The following is a 23,449-nucleotide window of genomic DNA, read 5'->3' on the forward strand; positions in this document are numbered from 1 at the left end:
TCCAGTGCTGGTAACATCTGTTGGCATTTGGTGAAATTTACATGATGATTCCAGCTATTTTTCCATTTTTGGAAATAAAAACAAACAAAAAAATAAAATAAAATAAATAAATCTTGTGTTTGAGAAGAAGAATCGCAGGATTTTCAACTTTCTCTGAGTCCTTAAACATATCAGGATGACATGCAGTTTCATTGGGAAAATTAACCAAATCTAACCATAAAATCCATCTTTTCTTATTAAAATTCAACATGTCATTTGACAATATACCTCAATTTTTACTTCTCAGCACAACCGAAAAGCAATGGGTGACTCAGAGGTTTTCCATAATAAAAGATTGAGATTTTAAAGAGATAAAATAAATGCAGCATGGCTCAAAACTGGTTTACAGAGAAGCAAGTTGTCAGCAAGTTGTTGGAAGATATATTTGGCATGGAAAATATCTGATTAAAGTCGTCGTGCAGAGCAGTGTGTAAAACATCTAGTTTTTTGCAGCTGTTAACATGTAAAAAGTTAATTATCTCCCACACATGACTTAGAGCAATGTTTTTTTTTCAATATTTTTAAAATAAATTCAACGAAATTCAAAATTTTTCACGATGACTGTGTTGTATGGCACAGAAGGCATTTCTGAGTTCACTCTGCTTCTAGTTCTGGTTCTCCTGTTTTCATAGAGGTGCAGGACTTTGTATTATAGTGAAAAATTTGTCTACAGAGAGGAAAAATGTGATGGGAGCAAAAAATGCCCAGACTCTGCTTGGGGTCGTCTGGGTTAATAGGTGAAAGCATTAATAGGTCACAGGTTTCACCTTTTTTCGCCTGGACATTGCAGGTGGTCTTAACACTCTGCACACTGAGCAGGCAGTGTGACAGTTCACGGTCTCAAACGGGAAAGACGTTTGAGACCGTGAACTGTTCTCAAACGGGAAAGCTGAAGCCTTATTTTACACAAGTTTTGGAGAAAATCCAGTGAAAAAAATGATATATCCAAACTCCCAAATCAGAGCTATAATCAATCTAATTGCGTTGCTGTAAGAGGGGTGAACAGCTATCATTAGCTGCAGACTGCTAATGGTGCTGTTGTTGGCTCGGGTCGGCCTGCATTTACCAGCCAACTCCATCTTTACTGTTCAGCCAACTCTCTCACATTACAGCCAGGGTGTGCTGCTGCTGCTAGCGTCCTGCCAGAGGGTGATGGGGCACAGAGAGGGTAGCAAACTGCTAAACAGCACACATTACACGAATGAAACAAAAGGGTTTAGCAAGCAACCTCCACAGTGTGACAAATGAAGCAGCTGAAGTCTGCTGACATAGTGGGAGCCATGCAGGAAAGAAGCACAAACAAATTAGTTCACAGTAACAACAGGGAACAACTGCCCTCAAGTTAGAGTCTGGCATTACTATTGATGAACCTGATAAATGAGAAAACAGCAGCAGAGATGGTAATATTCACTGTGGTGATTTAAAGTGTAGCTCACGATGGAATCAGGCTGACTGTGTATTAGTCAGCGCTGGAACCACTTGATGTTTATTCCAACTTCTAATGCATCTAGACTTAACTTATTAAAAGCACCATTCCAGCCAGAGAAGTAATGTTTTCTGGCACAAAACACGGTGGCAGAAAATGAGCAGAGTTAATCGACTATTGCTCAGCAGCAAGAAAGTTCTTCCAGAAAGAAGAAATTGACTCTCCAGAGGGTTCAAAGTTTCTTCTCACTTTCCTGAACTTTTCTGTAGATACAAACACTGTGGTCATGCTGATTTCTCAGGAGGCTGCCAAAGAAAACTGGGTGTTACTCTGCTCCAAAGGATCCTTCCAATATTAATTAATGCCAACATCAGCACCTTCCCCAAACAATAAATGAGCCAGAAGTGTATAGGGGCCAAAAGGACAAGGTCGAAGATCATGATCCAAGATTTATCATATAGGCCAATGTCTGTTTTATTTAAACATTTCTTTCTGTCTGAAATGGAAGAACTGCATTAAAACAAAGTAAAGGAAGAAAAAAATTGCAAACTGCAGATTTTGATGTAGCACTAAATCACTATCTTTTCACTATCAGCTTTTAGTCTCCGTATTCTGTTATCTCCTAAATGGAAGCAGAGTTTTAGCAAATTTCAAGGGTGAAAAACACCTTTTCTTTCTCTTCAGGTGGGGTAAAAATAATTGGAGGTAATGGAAGGTGAGGAACAAAGGATGTATAGTATTGGCAGGGCAGCAGGTTACTGGATATATGTGAATCTGATGGTATGCGTGCAAAACACCAAGACTGTAAAGCATCCATAACCTCACAGAAGCTGCGCTCTTTACTTTTGCAGGGATTAACACCCCCGTACACGACATCCTCTCCTTTGTTGACGAGTTTCTTACCCACAGATCACACTAAGATATGTAATTTTGTTATTTCATCATTATTATGGTTTTCAGTGTGGCTACTTTTGGCAAGATCCCCCACATCTGCTTTACATTATCTTTCCCAGGAGTATGCATTTTTCAGCAAGAACAAAAAAGAAGAAGCTAAAACAAAGGGAATAAATTACAAAGGGAGCGAACAAAAATTAAAAGCCTCAGGCACATTTGTATTTCTGTTGGTTAAATTATGGAAGTGTGTGAACTGGCAATACGGTAATTTTCACTAGATACAGACGTTTAGACTAGACTCAAGAACCACGAGCAGTCATAACTGTAAATAGCAGCTCTTCAGAGAGACTCACTGAGACATTATTCAAGGTGAAGCAGTCAAGACTGCACCACTCCTTAGCCCAGTAATGTATACCTCTAATCAGGAATTCAGGAAAAGAAAGGTAAGAATGAGTAAACCCTGAGGTAGGCTCAGTCTGTGGTAAGGAGACGTATAGTAAAGCCTAAAATCATTCATATCCATGTGAATTTACATTTATAGTGAAATTTTATAGGTTTATTATGGCTGGGAATGACAAACAAGGTAAAAAAAAACAGTAAGATGATGTGCTAGAGATGTTAATGACCTATTTTAATCATTACTATGCATATCTTTACATTTGTACTAAAAATGCTACATCAAAAATAATTCATACCCTTGAAATTGTCACAAATTTGAAAAACAGCGTAGTATCCATGTCTTTCCAAAAGGTTCTAATAATTTCTACCATGTTCTAGAGCGTTCCAATACACTATGAATTGAGAACAGCTGGTGCAGTAGTTCTCTAGTCAGTTACAAGTCACTTTCAAGTCATGACTAAAACCAAAGAGTGTGGAGAGCTGCTGTTAGTGTTCATCACTGAGAGAGAACTGGGAAAATCTAGAAAGTCATATCCAAGGTTTTTCGAGTGCCGGTGGCCACAGTGCAATCAAAAATGTACATGGAGCGCCACAATGAAAAACCTCAAAGAGTGCACTAGAAATCAAAAAGTGACGCCTGCTCTGGCAAAGATGGTAGTCCAAGAGGCCAAGAAGAATCAAAGGATCAGCACCAAGAACATCCTGATGAATGTGAGATTCTGGTACCAATATCACAAGACAGAGACTGAAGAAGGCTGGTCTCTGTTGACCCTGATTTCTCTTCTGGAGGTGTTTAGACACAAGAACATTCAACTCCAAGAACCCCACTGTAAAGCATGGTGGTAGGAATGTGATGTCTGGGGGTATTTTTCAACCAAATGACCAGGCAGGATGGTCAACAGCATCAGGAGAAAATAGAGGCACATTAAGATTCTGGAGGAAAACATCAGGGAGTCTGCAGAAAAACCTCTTGTTAGGCAGCATTGGAGCTTTCAGCAAGACAATTATCTGAACTATTCTGTCAAAGTGGCGGAGAAATGATGAAAAGAAAACAATATGAACATTTCAGAGTCCAGACCTGAATCCATTCAGGATCTGAGGAGGAACTGAAGACCAGAGTGATGGGAGAAAGCCTTCAAGCTTAAATATCTGGATATAATTACATACTACTAGTCATTATAGGAACAGCACTCATGTCTCAAACACAATGTCCTACATCCTTTGCCACTCGTTTGTCATTTCCAGGAAGATGAAATTTATTGTTCAAATTAAAAACTACCCGTAAACAAACATTTTTGGCCTCCATGTGAAAAATTTCAGGGCGATCTGCAAGTATGTGGCCACAAAACTGACCTGCGTTCCATCTGGTCCGATCAGATCCAGCGATCCCATGGTGCTGTAGAGAAAACGTGTGATCTTCATGAAGTTGTCATCACCGATGGACCACGAGCCGTCGACCAGGAACACCAGATCAGCTTTGGCTTCTTTACACACTGGACAGACAGGGAAGGAAGATGTATAGGTTCAGTCTGCAGCACATCATTTTGTCTTCGCCTTTAAAAAAAAAAAATTATACAGAGTGAATGTCGGTGGAGGACAAAGCACAAGCAGAATGTTAACTGGCTGCTTAATATATTCAGAGTCTGAACAAATATGCAAAGTATGAAGCACAGCAAATATACATCTGCTGCAAAAGGGTAAATATGCAAAGTCTGGGTCTTTGGAGCGATCTGCACACTGTAGAGTTCATGAGATTAAAGGTGTAGCACGCACAGTTTCAAACTCGGATTATTCAGTACACAAAAACGCTCAATGTGTTTGTGTCTTGTTTTTCTTCATTCGTAAGCCGCTCATTCATATTCCTGGTTCTGCTGTGATAGTTTTTGTTTTTTTTCTGCTGCTTTTATTCTTCTCAGGTTTCTCAATGACTCCCTGTAGCCTTATCATAGCGGCCGTAAAGTTGTTTTGTGGTTTTAACAAGTTTTCAAACTCCGAGTCTTTCGGTAAATTCCAAATCTTGTTTATGACCATGTCAGGCTCCATAAATTCCTGGGGAAAAGGTGAGAAATGGCTATAATTCTAAATGCAACAGAGTAGAGGAAAAGAGGAAAGGAGAATGGAACTGAAAGTACACAAGAGAAGAGAGGAAAGGAAAATAATGGAAATGAGAGAAGAGAAAAAAGTTAAGGAAAGGAGAAGAAAGGAAATGAAAGTAAATGCGAGGAGAAGAAAGGAAAGGAGAGAAGAAAGGAAAGGAAATGAGAGAAAAGAAGAGAGGAAATGAAATGAAAAGAACTGAAAGGAAAAGAGAAGAAAGGGAGGAAAATGAGAAGAAAGGAAAATTGAGGAAAGGAGAAACTCTGATATTACTGAGACTTTTTCAGGCTTCCATTCTGAGTTACCATCTGTCTTGAACTCTCACTTTCTATAATTTCCCTCCATCTCTTTACACTGCACGTCTTTTTCTCACCCGTCTTTTGCAGCCACTGTGTCGAACATTCATCTTTCTTTCTGCCAGCTCCCCTCTGCTTTCTGTCTGCAGCTCTGCCTCTGCCTGCTTCTCTCATTATAACCATCACTTTGTTTCATTGCCTGCCTCTTGTTGCTTCAGTTGTCCATCTTTCTCTCCTCCTTACTGAAAAACACCCACCTCACCTCCTCTTCCATCCGCCTGTCCTGAGTAAAGGTTGCCTGTCATTACAGACGGAGGCGTCGGCCTCACAAAGGTCAGAAACTTAGACGGAAATGCTCAGAGACGGGCTCAGCAGGTGTGTCGGTTCACGTCGGTGCTGCACAGCAACCTTTTACCTGAGTCCATCAGACGGGAACCGGGGAGGAAGATCGTCTGGGCAGGAGGTGAAGGGTCGGACTGTGAACTTAAACCTTCTTTTCTTCTGATCTTTCCAGGCTTGTCAAGTGATTTGGAAAATATTTTACCAGTTAAGTTGTTGCACTTGAACTGAGGCAACCAACTGCATCGCAATCAAATTTCCAATTTACTATGTTTTCCTTGATTCAATGACCAACTGTAGGAAAATTAATTCAGTCATTTCACTGCCGAGCCTGAGGCAATAAGCTAATAAACCACAAGAAGAGAAACATTTCTTAACTTTTTCATTGGTTGCAGTTGTCAAATTTTTCTTTTGTTTTCCATGATTTTGTTATAATGCTGCCCACTTCCTAAATTTCCTCCCAAGCTACACTTGTGTAAAGCATTTGTGGTAAGATTATTAAACTGCAGCTTTGTGTACTTTGGTTACATTTTCCTATGCGGCAATGTCCAAATCAAATATTTTGTTGCCTCCACTCATAATTTAAATCATCTGATAGCAAGTATGTGCCAGTTACAAGCCCTTATCCATAATTTCCTCCCTACTGTGCATCAAATTTACCAAGTGCAATGCAATTTATACAAAATGCATGATTGTCTGCTGAAAACCTCTGCATCACAGTTTTGATTTTACCATAATAAGACCTAATAATTTGTAGAGCATTTTTCAAAATCGAACTTACAAAGTGCTTCAAAAGGCAGCAAAATAAAACAGCAAAGTCATAAAATCATAAGTTTTCAAAACACTATTTGGTGTGTAAAAACCAGTGTAGTGTAGGAGAAGGAAAAAACATTTTTTTGAAAGAGTCAAAGACAAGTCAAAGAAAAGAAAGATTCAAGTAAAATCAGTAAATCCTTTCCAATAAAACTATGTTTAAAGAAGATACTTTAAACTGGTCACTGACTGAGCTAAACGTATTTCCTTGGATTGTTTCAGAGCTTCCGTCCCAGAATGCAAACACTCAATCCCCTTTAGTTGTCAGCTGGAATATCAGAAGACCTCTCAAGGATTCAGTACTAAGAGGTGAGAGATAAAGCTGAGAGATGCCATGAGGGGCCTTAAAAGTTATATCTATCCTAAAACATAGTTGGAGTCTGTGTATAGGGGCTCAAAGTGCATCTCTAGGTTGGAGTTTAAAAGCCTGGCAGTGGAGTTCTGTACAGTCTGTCATCAATCAATAGGTTTTTTTGTTCAGGCAGGTAAAAAGGCTGATGCAGTAATCCAGGTGTGACGAGATAAAAGTCTGTAGAAAGATGTTGGCATCTTCAAAATTATAGATTGCATTTTGAATACATTTCTAAGACTGTAGGATTGTACCAACTTGGTGACGTGCTGCTCAAAACTTAGATTACTGTCAAACGAGATGCCAAAATTCTTTGCACAAAGCTTGAGTTGATGCAAAAAGCAACCATCTAATGTCAAAATCTGATTTGCAGTGTGCTGTGACCCAGTAACTCTGTTCAAAACTTAGTTACAGTCACAAAGGCGGTCATTATCAGAAGGTAGGTGCAGCAGGGTGTCATCAGTATAAAACAGAAAGAGACAATAAATATGAATGCTGTGCACAGCTAAAAGCACATATAAAGAAATTAAAACAGGGCCCACAACTGAGCCCTGTGGCACACCATACCGAACTTTGAGGGTGCTTACAAGTCACAGAACACCCTATTTGACAGATGAGACGAAAAATGCTGCGCTGAGGTCAAGTGCAAAGACGGAGCAGTCATTAAAAGGTAAAAGATAACCTTGAGCGGTGCTGTCTGTGAATGTTTTGTTAAATATTAAAGTACAGCCGCTGTAGAAATGACATTGCTAAGTTAAAGGAAAGCAAGTCTGTCTCTAAGAGACACTGCATAGTTGATTCAATTGATTTTGACTGCACTTGTTCAGGTAACTACTTTTTACATTTCAAAACATTCAAGATGAGGTTAAAATGATGATTCCAACTTAATTTTTTAAGAATTTATAAAGAAAAAGCCTGAAGTTACTCCTTCGTAAAATACTGGCAACAAAAAAACTGCAAGTATATAAGTTGTAAATACAAGTATATAAAACTTGTGGATAATTTTGATTTATGATGCATTGAATAGTAGGGTTTGTAGATTTGCATCTTTATGATTTCTGATGAACTATATGTAAAAAAAATTAAAAACCCGACAATCCATGAATTAAAATGAGCACAGTTAGCAAAAAGTACCACTAAGAATACCTTTTGCACTATAAATTAATAACATAAGAATGTGTATGTGTTTATTATTGACTTCTCGCTCACCTTCTTTAGCAGGTGGGATGGTGGGAGGAGGCTCTGTGGTGGGAGGTTCGGTCGGAGCCTGAGTGGGCGCCGGCACTAGAAACAGGCACACAAGAAAAGGTCATAAATCACGATGGCAGTGACGAGTAGCACCATCATCCCGTCTATCTGCCACCACAAACACAGTAAATAAGAGACAGCAGCAGCAGCATTTTGTTTCTGTTAAGCTGAAATTTCTCTAATCCTCCTCTTTCTTCCAATAACTAAGTTCTTTACAGAAATAAAAGCAATTTCTAGCGTAATCTGTACTTAGAGCCTATCCAGCTGCAGTGGTCCATTCAGTCCATCTTTCTGTCCATCACTGAGTTACATCACACTTGATCTTTCTAAATTTGTTCAATATAAGCTGGGGACAGCAAAAGTTCTAGTTTTATTGTCCGTCTCGAATCTGTCTGACCAGAGGATGTTTTCATGAGTCAAAAACAGCCCTAGGTTGAGGAACGCCTCAGTGCCAAGCCAACTACTTTTTAAAAATGCTTTCTGTCAAACCAGAATACAGCAAGTTTATCATCTTGGAAAGATCAACGGCTGAACTACAAAGGAACATATACGTCATAAAAATAAATTAAAGGGGTAGTTTGATTTTGAGGAAAGATTGTTACTTGGAGAGTAAGCATATTCATTATATTCACTAACAGCATGTGGTAGGTTTACTGTCTTCCTCCACATCAGGAAATAGTGGGTATAAGACACTATGTGGGATGAACAATTAGGGGAAAAATATGTTATTGGGAAAAGATTTTCTGACAGGCATTGCGATTTATTTTACAATATCAGTTTTTAAAGTCTTTAATATATAGTTGTATATTCTCCATTTAATACATTAAAAACATGATTTGGCTTTAACACCTGACATGACATCTGAATCCTGGGTCAAAGGTGCTGTGTAGCATAAATCCTCAACTGCACCCTTTTATGATTTGCTAATTCCATGGTTTCCATTCCAATTTGGCACTGAAAAATTGTTCAGCCCTAAAAGACATGCTGGTATAGGGAATATAGTGAATCCATGACAGAAAACTTTTCAAGAATTACGTAAACATGGCACCAATGTAGCTGAGACACGTTTAGTGCTTTACTATGGCACAATTATGTTCTTCTGGAGAATTTAAGCTGTCTGTGAATGGATGTCCATGCTGTATAGCAACACAAAACTCCTGAATTTGTACCCAAATCACTGAAACCACCCAAACTTCAATTTTTAATTATCAATGCAGCCTCCATGACTTAGGTAGATAAAAAAAAAAAAAAAAACTTTGCCAAAAAAGCATCACAAGCATCTGCATGCTGTATCTTACAGAACTAGCATTATCACAAGGCCTCTGTATTTGGCAAAATGATAGCAGATTTCCATGTACTTAAAATCACAGAAAACCACAGCAATTATTATAAAATACTAGAAGTCATCAGATAATAGTAGTCCCATGTGAATAGAGATTCAATTTTTCTCACTTTTTTCTCACCCTGCATTTTTTACTTCCACTTTCCACATTTGTCAGACAGCTATAAGTTAAAATTAGCTTCCTTCCCACCAGCTTCAACATAAAAATCCCTGTTCCATGTTTCAGTAATGATTATGAAATACTGCAATATAACTCTGAAAGGGACTATTCTGCATAATCGGTACATTTACTTTGGATAATTATGTCCACTTTCCTCAGGATACTTTAAAGGAAGAAAAATTTTTCACATTTCTTCACTTCTCTTTGGACCCGCAATGATTGCTGGAGCCAAACTGTTGGGTTTGCTGTTGGATTTAATCACATTAGTCCGTGTGTGAATGTGTGTGTGTGGAAGCCCAAATCTATCTATTCATCCATCTATAACCCTGGTTGTGAGGTGAGTCCTCAGGGGCCTGGAGCTGTGCAGTTCACCTCAGCTCATCAGCTGACCAATGAAGTGCAACAGCAGAATCTATCTTCTCAGAGAGAGAGAGAGAATGAAGAAAGTGAAGAAGGATGGAGGCAAAGGAGAAAGTTGCAGAGGTGAGATAGATGTGGGACAGAAGGTGGCTGCAGGGGGGACAGATGGAGGAGGAGGCTGGACGGAGTATGGAAGGAAGGATTAATTGGGGAAAATAGGAGATGGAGAGAAAACAGAGGAGGACGTGACAGTGGATGAGAAATGAAGGTCAAAAGCAGGAATTAAAAGGTTAAGTGTAGGTGAATAATGGAAATAAACTGGATTCAGCTCAAATTTTTCCAATTGTGCATTCATATACAACATGTAAAACCTTCGCAACATACGTGTCATTTCCGTGATGGAGACAGACGGTCCTTCCATTTCCTGTATTTGTGCGTGAATGCTGATCTGGTATTGGCTGCTGGGAGTGAGGTCATAGAAACACTGCCGGGAAGCCCCGCCTCCAAGGCTAACTTCCTGCTTCTGATCATCTGCAGGAAGACGGCAAATCAAAAATTTACCATTCATGACATTCAGATTCATTAAATCAGAGATCTTGTTCTGGATCAACTTCTTCATTTTCAGCCATGTTCTCTACCATTTTTAAGGCTGAGAGCTGAAGAATAACCTGAATTTTAATATGCTTTGCTCAAAGACATTAAAGGTAAGTTGGCGGGGCAAATGTCAGTGCACTACTCTGCACATAATCAGACCTTCGGCTAAAATCTGCTCTAACTGTGAATAAATACACTTTAAGTATACATTATTTAATTGCTTGAAGCGTCTGAACAACAAAACCTGCTTGAGGATTTAAATGCATATTATAATTTAAAAATAAAAAAAGAAGTCACCAAAATTACACAACTTCTCAGAATCACAAAATGGAAATAAAAAAGCAGGATTTTCACCTTTCTGATAGTAATTGAATGAATCCTATGTGATGTGCAGTTTCATTAGGAAAACAAGCCAAAGTTAAGCATAAAATCCTGCTCTTTCATTAAAATTTGACATCTTTTTAAAAACTATTCCTAAAATAAACACCTTTTTTTCCCCCAGATTCTAAAACAAGCAAATTTTTTTGCTATTCATAACAATAGAAGAGCAATACGTGACTCACGTTATCAATCACATGACAAAAATTGCAATTTCTGGATTCAACTGTAGGCTGTGTTTACATAGAGCAGATAGGAGACAAACATGTAAACAGATTACAGAGATTGAGAGCAAAATAAAATAATTGCAGCAAAATTGGTAAACGGAGGAGCAAATACTCAAATTGTTTTAAGATGCATTCATCATGGTAAAACATCTTTCTAGAATTACTGTGCAGAGCAGTGTGTAAAACGTCTAGTTTGCTGGGGCTGTAAAAATGCAAAAACTTGAGTATTTCTAGTATGCACAACCACTATTTTTGTCCAATTTTGGCAACTGTGGACACTTGGAACAACTTTGTACACAATGACTTATTGTTTTTTCAATATATATATATAAAATATAAAGTTAAAGAAATTCAGCATTGTAACTGTGTAATCCTGCACAGACAACATTTTTGAGCTTTACTTCTGGCGATCAATGTGCTGATTCCACAGAGGTCTAGTGAAAAATGAGGCAAAAATGTGTCAATTGGGTTGGGAGTAAAGAAAACTCGGATGGAACGTAGAATTTATCAATTTCTATCTCAATCGATCACTGCGGCGAAGGTTCACATTTTGTTGATTTCCTTGATACATCAAATTCCTCCAGTCTGGCAGATTTATTACAAATTAATGTAACAAGAAAACAAACACAAGGTGACAACCCGCAGCATGCGCAACTTTATTCATTCATTGGTCCCAAAATTAAGGTAACCAGAGAAAATGGAAAACACTTTTATATCCACTGAAAAAATAAAACGAAATGCAGTATTGATTTCTTTTCTCTTCTCTCAACAATATCCTCTGGATTGTGCACTGCAAACACTTTCAGTTTGGTGTTTATTTTGCAAAGCTTTAGAAGGACAGGATCACAGGCAAACAGGAAAGAGAGAATTTGTGTTGGCAGCCAAAAAGGGACACAGTGGAAACTAGAAGCTTACATATACAGTACACACTCTAATGGCTGTCATTTGTCAGATTCATTAGTCTAATTCTATTTCCTAATGTGTCTCTCATCTCGGAGAGTGACAAATTAGCTCCTCCTCCACATAGGAAGCAGCCATAGATAATACAGTTAAGGGAAACAGCTGTCACCGAGACTCGACACTTTTCCATCTGAGAAGGTGTTTAAGCAGCTGGTTGGCTCTGCGTTGATTAAAGCAAATCTCTAAACTGAACATCCAGCCGCTGCTCAGACAGGCAAAGGTAAAGAGAAGAGCGAGGAAGGTGAAGGAGAGAAGCCTTCCTCCTTCGCTTTCCTACTACTAGTTTGATTCATGTCTCTGATCTCTGCATTTATCAGCCAACGCTCCATTTTCCTCATTTCCTTTAATCAACACTCACCTCCAACCATTCACTGGAACCCCTGCAGGAAAATCCTTTATACAACAGAGCTAACATCAGATAGAGGAGTTCTGTTTAATATTAATCACAGCTGCATTCAGTTTTACCTTTACATGCTGCTTCACTGACACACCGAAGTGAAACAGGGTCATCATCAATGTTATTAGTCTCACCTGAGTTTTTTCCTCCTGAAAAAAACTCCAGGCTCATTTACAAAGTCCACTATCAATTAGGTTTGTAACTGAATAGCATAAATGGGACACATGGAAGGACATTGTTAGGCCCACTGACCCATTTCTTGTTTAAAAAAAAAAAAAGAAGGTTTAACTCTTGTTTGAAGCAGCAGGCTATAAATGATTAAATATTCAGTGCAGGTACAGTTTTATGTTTTTATATTTCTCACACGAATGTTTAAAATGTATTCCATTCTATTTCCATAAAGTCAAAAGATCAAACAAATGGAATATAAATGATTTTTAACAAAGTAGTAATATGGTAGCGAACAACTATCTGCTAGACTGTAAAAAATAAATCCATTAAAAACAGGAAGATTTGGCAACATGGATGCCAGAAAAAAATGTTTAAAAAATGAGTAATATTTTAAGACTCGGAAAATGTGAAAAATATAACAGAAAATATCTGGAGAATAACAACATTTTTAGCTGATTTCAATACAGTACAACAGTGTCATTTTGCAGTCGCACATTGTAAGAGAACAAAATACCAGTTTAAGTAAATCAATATTTTGGATGTACATGTTTGATATAGTTTTGCCTGTATTTTTTAAGTCTAAATGGAAATGAAAACTTTTCAGAGATTATGCTAGTTACTATCTGTAACTTTACTGAAGAATTACCATTTTTCAATCATTACTGTACATATTTTTCTTTCAAAATAATGGTAAATATCCATAAAATAATATTGTTTAGCTGATTTAAATAGGGTAAAACAGTGTACTTCTATGGCCAAACATTCAAAAAGAATAAACTACTATTTAGAAAAATTTAAGTTTTCTGATGTAGACATTTTTGGTACAGTGTTGGCCTGTTTTTTTAACAATCTAAATGTAAATTATTTTTTTCTTTAGTGATTTTGCTAGTTATCTGTTACTGTACAACATAGTGAAAATCTGTAAAACGACAATTACAACACTTATTTCCACTTCTCAATCCTTAATATACATGTTTTTCTTTCAAATAATGTAAAATATCTGCAAAATAGTAAAAAAAAAAAAAAAAAAAAAAAAAAAGTATTTCCATGGTCAAACAATATATTACAAACTATTTGTAAAAACAGATTATGCACAGTTTTGACCAGATTTTTTAAAATTGGAATGAAAATATTACGTTTTTCCAATGATGTTAATTATCTGTAGCTTTGCAGAACAGTAAAAATTTATGACTCACATTATAACATACTACTATTTGTGAAAAAAAAACAAGATTTGTTATGCAGACACTTTGTACAGTCTAGGGCTGGGTTTTTTTTATAGCTAGCATGTGAATAAATGTGTAATTTAACAAAACACGTTTCAAAAAATCTGTACATCATTAAAAAAAAGTCAAAAACTTTTTTAAAACTTTCAGTTTTTACAGTGTATATTAAGATATAGAAGAGTAATGATGTCCTTAGAGGATGAAGTCACACTCCTCCTGTGTGTGTTGTGTTGTAATCTGAGCGTTTCAATGCTTTTGGCAGCAGTTCCAGCTGTGTCCACTTGTGTCAAGTTACAGTTTTCCACTGTTAAAATGGTGGCAGTTTCTGCAGTTTGAAAATGAGCAAAGGTTGAAGCTTCGCTTAAATGTCCTGCAAGCTCCTGCAGCAGAAAGCAGCCTAATGTTGTATATAGAACCTTAAAAGCTTCTTTAGAGGCAACACTTAAAATGGGCCCAACAGGGGAACAATAAAATGCAAATGTTTCATAGAGAGATGACCTACGGTTGTTTTAATAATTTGTACCACTTTTAGGGCCAGACTTAAGAGCTCTGGAGAAATGTTTATGGCAGTAATGAATTTTGTGGAAGCCATCATGCACATATTCTACAACCTGCCTGCTACAAGGTGTTCTAACATTTATGTCCACATTATTCCACTGTATGACACTAATATTCAAGAAATGAACCCAGGGGCAGATACATAATCGAAAAACTGCGCGGAAATTGAGGTGTCAGCTTGGTTATGCTTTCACAAAAAAAAATGTTGGAGACAATCTAAAGTCTACGTAGCATTTTCCGGAGTTGGTTGCGTAATGCAAAGTCATCTCAGAAAACTATCAGGAATTCTGTCATTATACTGTTTATATGAGCCGAAGCCACACAACCAATAGCCCTCTGAGGACAAATAAAAATAAAATTTGAACTTGAAGTTGTTCCCCGTTTGTGGATCAGCTCCAAAATACCTTTGTGTCGGCCGGACAAACTGTACAAAAGTTTTATTGATTCAATGGAAAAAGACGAAAATATAAGAAACATGGGGCTCAGATGGATTTTTCCTTTTCTTCTTGATTTGACTGAAATATATTTCATAGATGCAGTAGTTTCTTTCCTTCTTTTCCTCCTTCTGTCTGCCTTTTTCCCATTGATTAACTGATCTGTGCATTAAACAGCCTCTAAAAGGTCATGCGCTGTCTCTTTATTCCTTTTATTTCTGGCATGTGCAACTCTCAGAGCGGTTTTCTCCCATGCCGTTTATTGCGCGTATCATATCTCCCTCACTGTCTGCAAACAGAGAGATTTATGAATATCCTCTACAACAAAACCCGCCGCCATGCGAGAGTGACAGAAATACATAACACTTATTTCCTCTGAGGCTCGTATCAATGTGAATCCAGATGGCTGTGAAAGGTGTACGTAACCAATACACATGTAACCATCGCACACACACACGCACACATAACAGAGAGCTGACTGGTCTTTGTGTTAATAATGAACGGAGAAGACGTTTTCACGAGGACAGATTGTAAATCTATAAGGGAACATAGAGTCGGAATCCAACCACCTCACCAAATGTCACGACTCTAGTAAAGCTTTTGATTTACCGACTGAATTGTATTCCAGTCATTTAGCTGGCAAAAGCCTGACGTTGAACGGTGGAACAGTGGGGATGACTGTCTGTCTGTATATAAGACAACTGCTTCTTTCTGGAGAAAAATATATCTGAATTGAACTTTTGTCTGAAGATATTCTTGTTTCTGACAGATAAAAAGTGGATCCAGAGCATATTTCAGTTAGTCTTTCCTCAGAACAGGTTCGTCAGTTGAGTTAAAGTGGAGTGAGCTGCAAGTCTAGGGTCATATTCTTACATAAAAGGCAAAAATAGTCAAAGTAATGAACTGTTTCACCAACTTTGACTGAGATTATAACTTGCACATTCACATCAATTAAACATATACTAAACTTTGGCTTGCACTCTTATTCCAGTAATTGTACTCACTGAGTGTGGATTGTATGGAGACTCTGTATAAAGTAGCACGAAGAAGAGGCTGCCACTGAACGCACATGCTGTTGGGTCGCAGCTGGTAGGTTGACAAGCCAGACACGCCAAGGAACACTGGAGAGAGGGAGAGAGTTAGACAAATGACAGATTTATTGTCTATTTTTTAAATTACTGAGCAGACAAAATCAGTTGTTGATGTTCGATGTGCAGTTAGAGAATCTATCAAAGGACGCATGAAAACCCATCAGTTTGTCAGCGTTCACTGACACATCAATCAGTAAACTGCTTTCTGACTGCTACATTTTCTGACATCTTTTAATCATTAATATACGCCACACTGGTTGACAAGAAACCAAGACTCCTCTCAGAGAGACTGACACAGTTTATGGGATGGAACAACATGATTTCTGAAGTTGAAGAAAACTTTGTGCCATTCAACATCCAGGAGACAATCTATAGCAGCAGTTGGGCTTCTTAGTTCACCAGGTCTCAGAGGAAGACATATCGGTGTGTTGTCTGCGTAAGTGTAATGCTGGATATTTAAACTGTGTGGAAGATTTTAAGTAGCTGCACAGGTCTAAACTGCAGTTTATGTTCTCAACAACCTGTCATGTGTTTATGCTGTCTTAATTTTTCTCTGTTTCTATCTGCTATCCTCTTCACCCTCACCTTTACCAGTCAAGGCAAATATCCTCCTTCAATGAGCCTGGTTCTGCTGGAGGTTTCTTCCTATGAAAAGTCAGCTGTACCATCCCACTGATGCCTTCATGCTCGTGCATAGAAAATCTTTAGGCATATCAGATTTTGTAATTTGTAAAGCCCTAAACGTTATCAATAATCTAAATTAAACAGTTGTCAGAGTATATAGTATTGTAGGGTCTTAATATTAAATTTATCCATGTAAATCTATACTTTATATAATAATGTAAGATCTTGACCTTAATATTTTAATTACTCAGGTAATTTGATACAAGAAACTACAACCGGAGGATCTGAATATTTAAACTTATTCAGCGAATTCGTAATCGTAATCTTTCTTCTTAACCTGACAGCACTTTAGGTGGATGGCTATTGTTTTATATGTCTAAGATTAAAAAAAGATGATTTCACATGACTTCACTTGACCATTAAGTGTTGTTCATTAAAGCTGACATTGTGTATGTTTGCTTCTGTAGCCTTTTAATTTAATAATAAGTAATGTTTTAACTTAATCTTAGCCATTGCTATGTTGCCTTCTCACAGCATCATTGTTATTGGTATTCTAAAATCACTCTTTACTTTATCACCCACCAGACACCCAAAGATTTCCATTTCAAGAGATTCAAACCTGAACAAACAGATGCTCTGGCTAAATTTGTTACAGCCACTGATCATGAGGAAACCCAATTAGAATCATTACGGCTATAGTGCATGTTTTTTTGTGGTCTTTTAAATTGAGTTGTGACAAATTTCGTATCATCAAGTGAATTACTTTGAGAGAAATGTCATCACACTGTTATTAGGTACATAAAACGGCAATATGCAAGGACGCATAACAACTATGCTTTAAAATGTGTCTCTAAAGCACTAACAGAGTGAACAACTTGTGGCAAATAGTGTGGACTTTTCTTGGAAATGAGGTTAAAAGTTTTGTGAGCACCTGTGCTGCTATGAGGCTAAAGTTATGGGTTGCAGCAGCCAATCAGAAAGTCATCAAATTAGTCAGGCTTGATGTTTCTGGTGGAGAAACAGTGAAGCATGATGCAGCAAAATGCAAAACACCATGAGCAATTTAAATAGCTGAAACTTGTTTGCCAGAGAGTTTTCAGTGGACTATAGGCAAGCAAACCTCCTAGGAGCCCCTCTGTCTTGTGTTTTCCTCTCGTTCTCTCTCTCTCTTATTCTTTCCTCCCTTGTTAACAGAATTTGCTGATGATATAAAATAGACTTGGCTCTTGTGCCAGTAAATGGAGATTTTATGCTGGGACCATATGGCAGGTGGCTTACTTTAAACACCAGTGGATAATGCATCTGACAACTTATTATTCCTCTCAATAATATGCAAAGACACAAACCGTCACACAGAGACCGACAACGTTCACAAGCATGCATAGACGCACATATGAAGACATGTAATCTGTTGCTGATGCACATATTGGTGCATACATAGATATAAACATTATGTTATGTTGAAGTTTACTCTAAATAAATTTAACATGACATGCCTGAACAGAAAAATGAGCAGTGATCAGTAGGAAAGTCAGAATTGGGCCTCCTTTTCTACAGCTGTACGGAAAAATATGGGCACCTTTTCTTGGTTCTCATCATATCTCCCTACTTTAATTTAAAAAAAAAAAGCATTTTATTTTTCTGCATTGCACAAATTCAACTTCTCGAGCAGTCCAGTGTAAACTCACGGTAAACCTGAGCTCCTGCACCTTCAATACCAACCACGGGAAACTTCATTTGGATGAAACGGTTTCATTTCATTCAGTGGTCCTCTGGGTATGAATAATTAGATTTCTATGCAACATGTTAGTGTAATTTACCGATGCAAACATGCCAGTTACTTCCCATGATGAGGCTGCGATGAATCCAGCGTACCCTGGGAAATATGTTACTATATCCACCTCATTAGAATGACAAATGACTGAATGCCTCCCCTGTAATAAATCTTTCAGCGTAGAGTAAAAATATGGACAATGGATTTAACTAAGCCCAGAGTAACATGGGGAAATCTGATACATCTGAAAATATATCACCGCCCTGGGAATTGATTGCATCCGATAGTGAATATGTTGCGCTGAATATTTAGAGATGAGCCATTTTCTTAATCCCCAGCCAGAAACAGAGAAAAGACAATGGCAATGCAGCACTCTATACTGTCACTGTAGACACAGATGTCTAAGAAAAAAATGGAAAGGAAATCTTAGATAAAGTTGATAAAAGTTCACGAGTTCATGGTTCTTGTTAAATCTGATGCCACACCAGCACCAGAGTGTTAAGTTTAAAGATGGAAGGTTGTTAAATCTACATGTCAATGCTTCGTATTTTATCTTTCCCTCCTTATGAAACCATCTTTCATGATGAGAGCTTTATAGCGACAGGCTGGCATGAGGGAGCTGTAACTCATCCTACAGGGGTATGATTAAAGAAGAGATGAAGGATGGCACATCACTGAGGCACAGATTAATAAAATAAAAAAATAAAAAAATCCGTGCATCAAAAGCCTTAGATTGCAGATTATGTGTGAAACAATTTGATTAAGTGATCAACATTTTGCTTCTCAGCATTTTGCTTCAAAGTTCAAGGGAACTAGTTCTTGAAAAAGAAAGAAAAAAGAGGTGAAAATGTCTCTTTGCAGGGTACATAAATGTGAAATTCATGAGCTATTAAAATTAAAGAATATTTGTTTTTATCCCACTATTTGGCGAGTCCCTTCTGGCTAATCAGACTATAAGCCCAAAAGACAACAATAGGTCTTAAAACAAGGGATGATGCAGCAGTTTTGTGAAAACCACACACACCAAGGCACGATTATAAAGTCAGAAAGCTAAAGAGACAACATAAATATTTGGCAAAAAATGACTGTGCTGAGTCTGCCGAAGCAGATTTAAAGACAAATACCGCCACCATTCATGCACATTAATACGGGCATGCAGAATATACATTTTCTCCATCTCTCATTTTCTCTATTTGTTTAAGATGAGAGAGGTATTAAAGGTCTTACTGCACCTGCTGATATCAAATCTACATGCAAAGGGGATTGTTCACACTGGCTGACTGGGAAATATTAATATTCTTCTGTCCCGCTCTCTGTTTGCTAAAGTCTCAGAGGAAATTAGAGCGCATGCTATCAGCAGCCATTTAATATGCATGTTGTACCTTTCCCACTTTCCTTTAACTGTTTTGCTTTTTCTGCTGCTTCTATCTCCGCTTTCTGGTACCGACGTCGTCCTTTGTGGCAAATTTAGACTGAAAACTTCAGGTAATTATAGCTCAATTGGGAATGATTCATTTTGAAATTTGGCCTGACTTTCCAAAAGCGAAAGTTCCAATTAAATGTATGTTTACTTGTGCTCGTAAGTCGTACTCCTATTATTGACCTTTTCGACTTGGCAAACCAACACCGAACAAGTGTTTTCCATTTCAAGTCGGCAAATACACAATATTTTTCCACAACTGTGAGGGAGACAGTTTCATTTCTATAAGGGATATGATTTCCTCCGCAATCCAGTATCACATCCACCATTTAAGAATGGCTCTTACAACAAAATGAGTGTTCTCTGCAGGTATAATAAGGATGCTTACATGTCTTGGCATTCACTAGCAGCGGTTCACTTTGTCCTGCTGGGTAGGAAGCTGTCACCTGGACGCTGTACGCTGTCCCACTTAGCAGATTGAGGAGGAGCACAGAGTTCACCTCTTCGCCCACCGTTTGCTCCAAAGCTGGACCTTGCACTGGGGAAAAGGAACATATTCACATAAGGACAGAATAAAAACGCAGAGAATGAGAAAACTCACCCACAATACAAACATAAATAAGCACAAAACCAAACATCTGGATGCGGTAAAAACCATCATAATCCGGTTTAAATTTGAAACTGCTTGAGATAAGGTTTGCAACTCAACCAAAGCTAACAGACTGTAAATAAAATTTGGATGTAGTGACTGAAACATCATCTACTGGCTTGTGGACTCCTGTTTGAAAGTAGAGTTTGGCATTTGGCTGCCACCATCTTGCTCTTTTGAAAGTGAACATAAAGGCCTCTGCACACAGTGGTACAGCAGATACCCTGCTTTACTGTACATTTTCCTCTAAATGGGACTATACTTTACAAAATGAACATCATGCTATATTAATGTAGATCTGAAACTAAAAACAAAAGCAAAATGTTTACTGAAGCAGCATTCAAGTAAGAAATTAATGTAAATTTCTTACAAGTCAATGTCAACATAACAGCACTATACTAATGTTCAGTGTTAAATTCAACTTAGTTTTCTTTTATCAGTAATTGACAACTGCAGCTGTGTTTATTTGCTTGCTTTAGGACTAGTCAGTAGTTAAGTGGAGTCAGGCTCTGACAAGATGCTAATGACCAGAGCTACCAAACTGAGTTTCAAAACCCTGTGGGTGACATCTTGGAAGGTTTCTGCATCTTTATAGATAGTTCATACCCATAACGAGGGTGGACAACAGGTAGGTCTTGTCTAAAAAGTCTGGAGCTCTTTTTCTAACTGCCGACAACCAAAAAAGATATTTAATTTTAAATACCAAGTTTCATAATTTTTGAATAAGTCTGTTGAGAATGTGTGGGAGTCCACATCAGGAAACAGTAAGATAAGAAAAAATGAATTAAACAGAGAACCAAAGTACAGCAGGTGAAAAGAGAGAAGAGCAGTAAGGGAATACAACTAAAGGGTGTGAAAAATGAATACACGAGAATATCCTTAGATCTCCCACTGGCAGTTTTTGATCTTGAGATTGAGTGAAATTTGTTGTTCCCAATTCTGAAAATTGGCACGAGCCTGATCAATCCCTTCCTGTATCTTTAGATAATACTTTAGCAGACACAAATGACAGAGGCTCAAGATCTATTATGTTTGAAATGGGATAGAGAGAGATCAAAAACCGTTACAGATGTCTATTAATGATTGATCCTTTCCGTTTGAATACATTGGTTGATTGTTAGCAGTAGAAACAGAATAATTTCCTCCAAGTTTCTAGAGCAAACTTTATCCACATCAAGGAATGTGCAGCCTGTCAGGTACATTACTGACATTTCCAGCCTTCTCATGCATACACAAACATGCACAAAAAAACCTATACATACACACACACTCTTGTCCACAAAGCCTCACTGAGCTATGACTAGGTTTCTGCTATAAACAGTGTCTTGCTTATTTCCTGGACTACATACATACACACATGCAAACCTTATGAGGGCTAAAAAAAAAAAAAAAAACACAGCCATAACAATCTTCGTTAATGCAGCTTTTCCAAACAACTGCTATAAACTGTTCTGCAAAATAACTCTGTACACAAATTTTAAAGGGAAAAATTAAAAACTGAACAAAAGCAATACAAGAAGAGAAAAATCTGATGAATAAAGGAAAAGCAGCAATTATCTCCACAACACAACACACTGGAATACTGCTTCATGGGAAACAGACTGTCTTTGTGTGTGTGTGTACATTTAACCTATTTGTTACACTGAGTGGGTTTATGCTTACAATAAGTATATTGTAGCTGTATTTCTGCAAAGGAGGTGTGTAAATGTGTGTTTGCAAGTATTTGCAAACGCAGGCACTTTTCCTCCCTCCATGCACCAAGATTCTCATGGTGAAAACAGCAGCCTGGTGAAATTTATTTCTCTTCAACTTAACTCCTAAAATCAGATTAATGCAGCCTGTCTTCTTGAAGCTGGATCCTCAGAGACTCAGTAATTGTGTTTAGATGACTAAAAACAGACATGGAAACTATAAAGGCTGGAGCCTTGTCTTGGAAAGATGAATCAATTAGCACCAGAGAAGCAGCAGAACAGTGAAAATGGGCTTTTGATGATGATTCAAGACAAAGAATAAATGAGGAAGGTTAATGTCTTATTTAAGGGCTGGATTGCTGACTTTTCCTTGGAGCCTCGAGCTTCCTGTCTAAGAAACTAAGAAGATGCTATCAGGAAAGCCAAACGCACCCCGAGAGTTTGTTTTTTCAGTTATTATGTGTCTGTCACAGGTTTGTCTGGTGGGTCTTCGTATGACAAGCAGATTAGCATGTTTGAACGAGGCTGTGCAGGGCTCAGGGCAAAGCACATATAAAAGAAGAGAAACTACTCTTGTTCTTGACAACTAGCAGTTACCAAATGATGGGTGTCTTCACTGGATGTTTGTGTGAATCTAAAACATGAAGGTGTAATTTAACAAACGAGCATGTGGGTCTGCTTTTGTGTTTCTATGTTAATAAAAACCGTCAGAAGAAAAAAAAGACTGCAGAAAAGATCCACTCAGGACTACTGCTTGATTATACCATAGACTGTATATAAATCTGGACAAATCCTTTGTGATGCCATGTTGACAGTTTCTGACTCTTCCCAACTCCCACCTAATCCAAAAATTAGCATTGAGGTGAAGCTTGAGTGGAGCCGAGGCGGGACATGAACTTTCCTGTGGTGGCATCCGTCTGTCACTCAAAGCAGCCAATAAGTGTCTTTTTTACGCAATGGCTTCCCACACTTGAAATGGAAGGACTGGACATGCAACAGGATTTCACTCTCTCTTCTTTTACTTAATTTATGCAGTGAAGGTAAAAGTAGGTGAAACACCTTTAAACACAAAAAAATGAACAAATATAAAAAGATATGCTTTCAACTAAAGCAATTTTTTTTTTTGCATAACCAATCATTTTTTTAAACCCATAATACACCACCAGGTTCAAATAATAAAAAAAAAACTTAATTCTATACTCTAGAACAACATTCAAACTAACCAATTTCTCCCTGAATCACTTTACATAGATCTTCTAAGCATTAAACAGATTCTGCATTGGCATATTTTAACAGTTTACCAGCTCTTTGTATTTACCCATTAATTAAAATAAAGCAAATCTCATTCAAATAATGCCATTCATTACCTACTTCGCATCTAATAATGTAAACTAATATCTCCAGCCAAATAAACAGCAGGCATTCAAAACAACCCAAACCGCTCCTGAACAGAACTTCCATCCACACAAACAACATCAACCAGGCAGAACATG

The 23,449-nt window shown here is 37.7% G+C and overlaps 1 protein-coding gene across 3 annotated transcripts in view; it reads right to left on the minus strand.

The window, feature by feature from the left end:
- The window catches only part of col14a1a (collagen, type XIV, alpha 1a), a 221,085-nt gene that overhangs the window by 119,260 nt on the left and 78,376 nt on the right, over positions 1-23,449 (minus strand). For all 3 annotated transcript variants that reach the window (XM_051956908.1, XM_051956909.1, XM_022194221.2), the window contains exons 22-26: positions 20,005-20,154; positions 15,712-15,828; positions 10,147-10,293; positions 7,862-7,936; positions 4,112-4,251 (exon numbers count right to left, since the gene is read on the minus strand). In XM_051956908.1, the coding sequence (XP_051812868.1) occupies positions 4,112-4,251; positions 7,862-7,936; positions 10,147-10,293; positions 15,712-15,828; positions 20,005-20,154 (629 nt within the window). The remainder of the gene's footprint in view (positions 1-4,111; positions 4,252-7,861; positions 7,937-10,146; positions 10,294-15,711; positions 15,829-20,004; positions 20,155-23,449) is intronic.

Source organism: Acanthochromis polyacanthus, chromosome 12, assembly GCF_021347895.1.
Source record: "Acanthochromis polyacanthus isolate Apoly-LR-REF ecotype Palm Island chromosome 12, KAUST_Apoly_ChrSc, whole genome shotgun sequence".
Classification (NCBI taxonomy): Eukaryota; Metazoa; Chordata; class Actinopteri; family Pomacentridae; genus Acanthochromis; species Acanthochromis polyacanthus.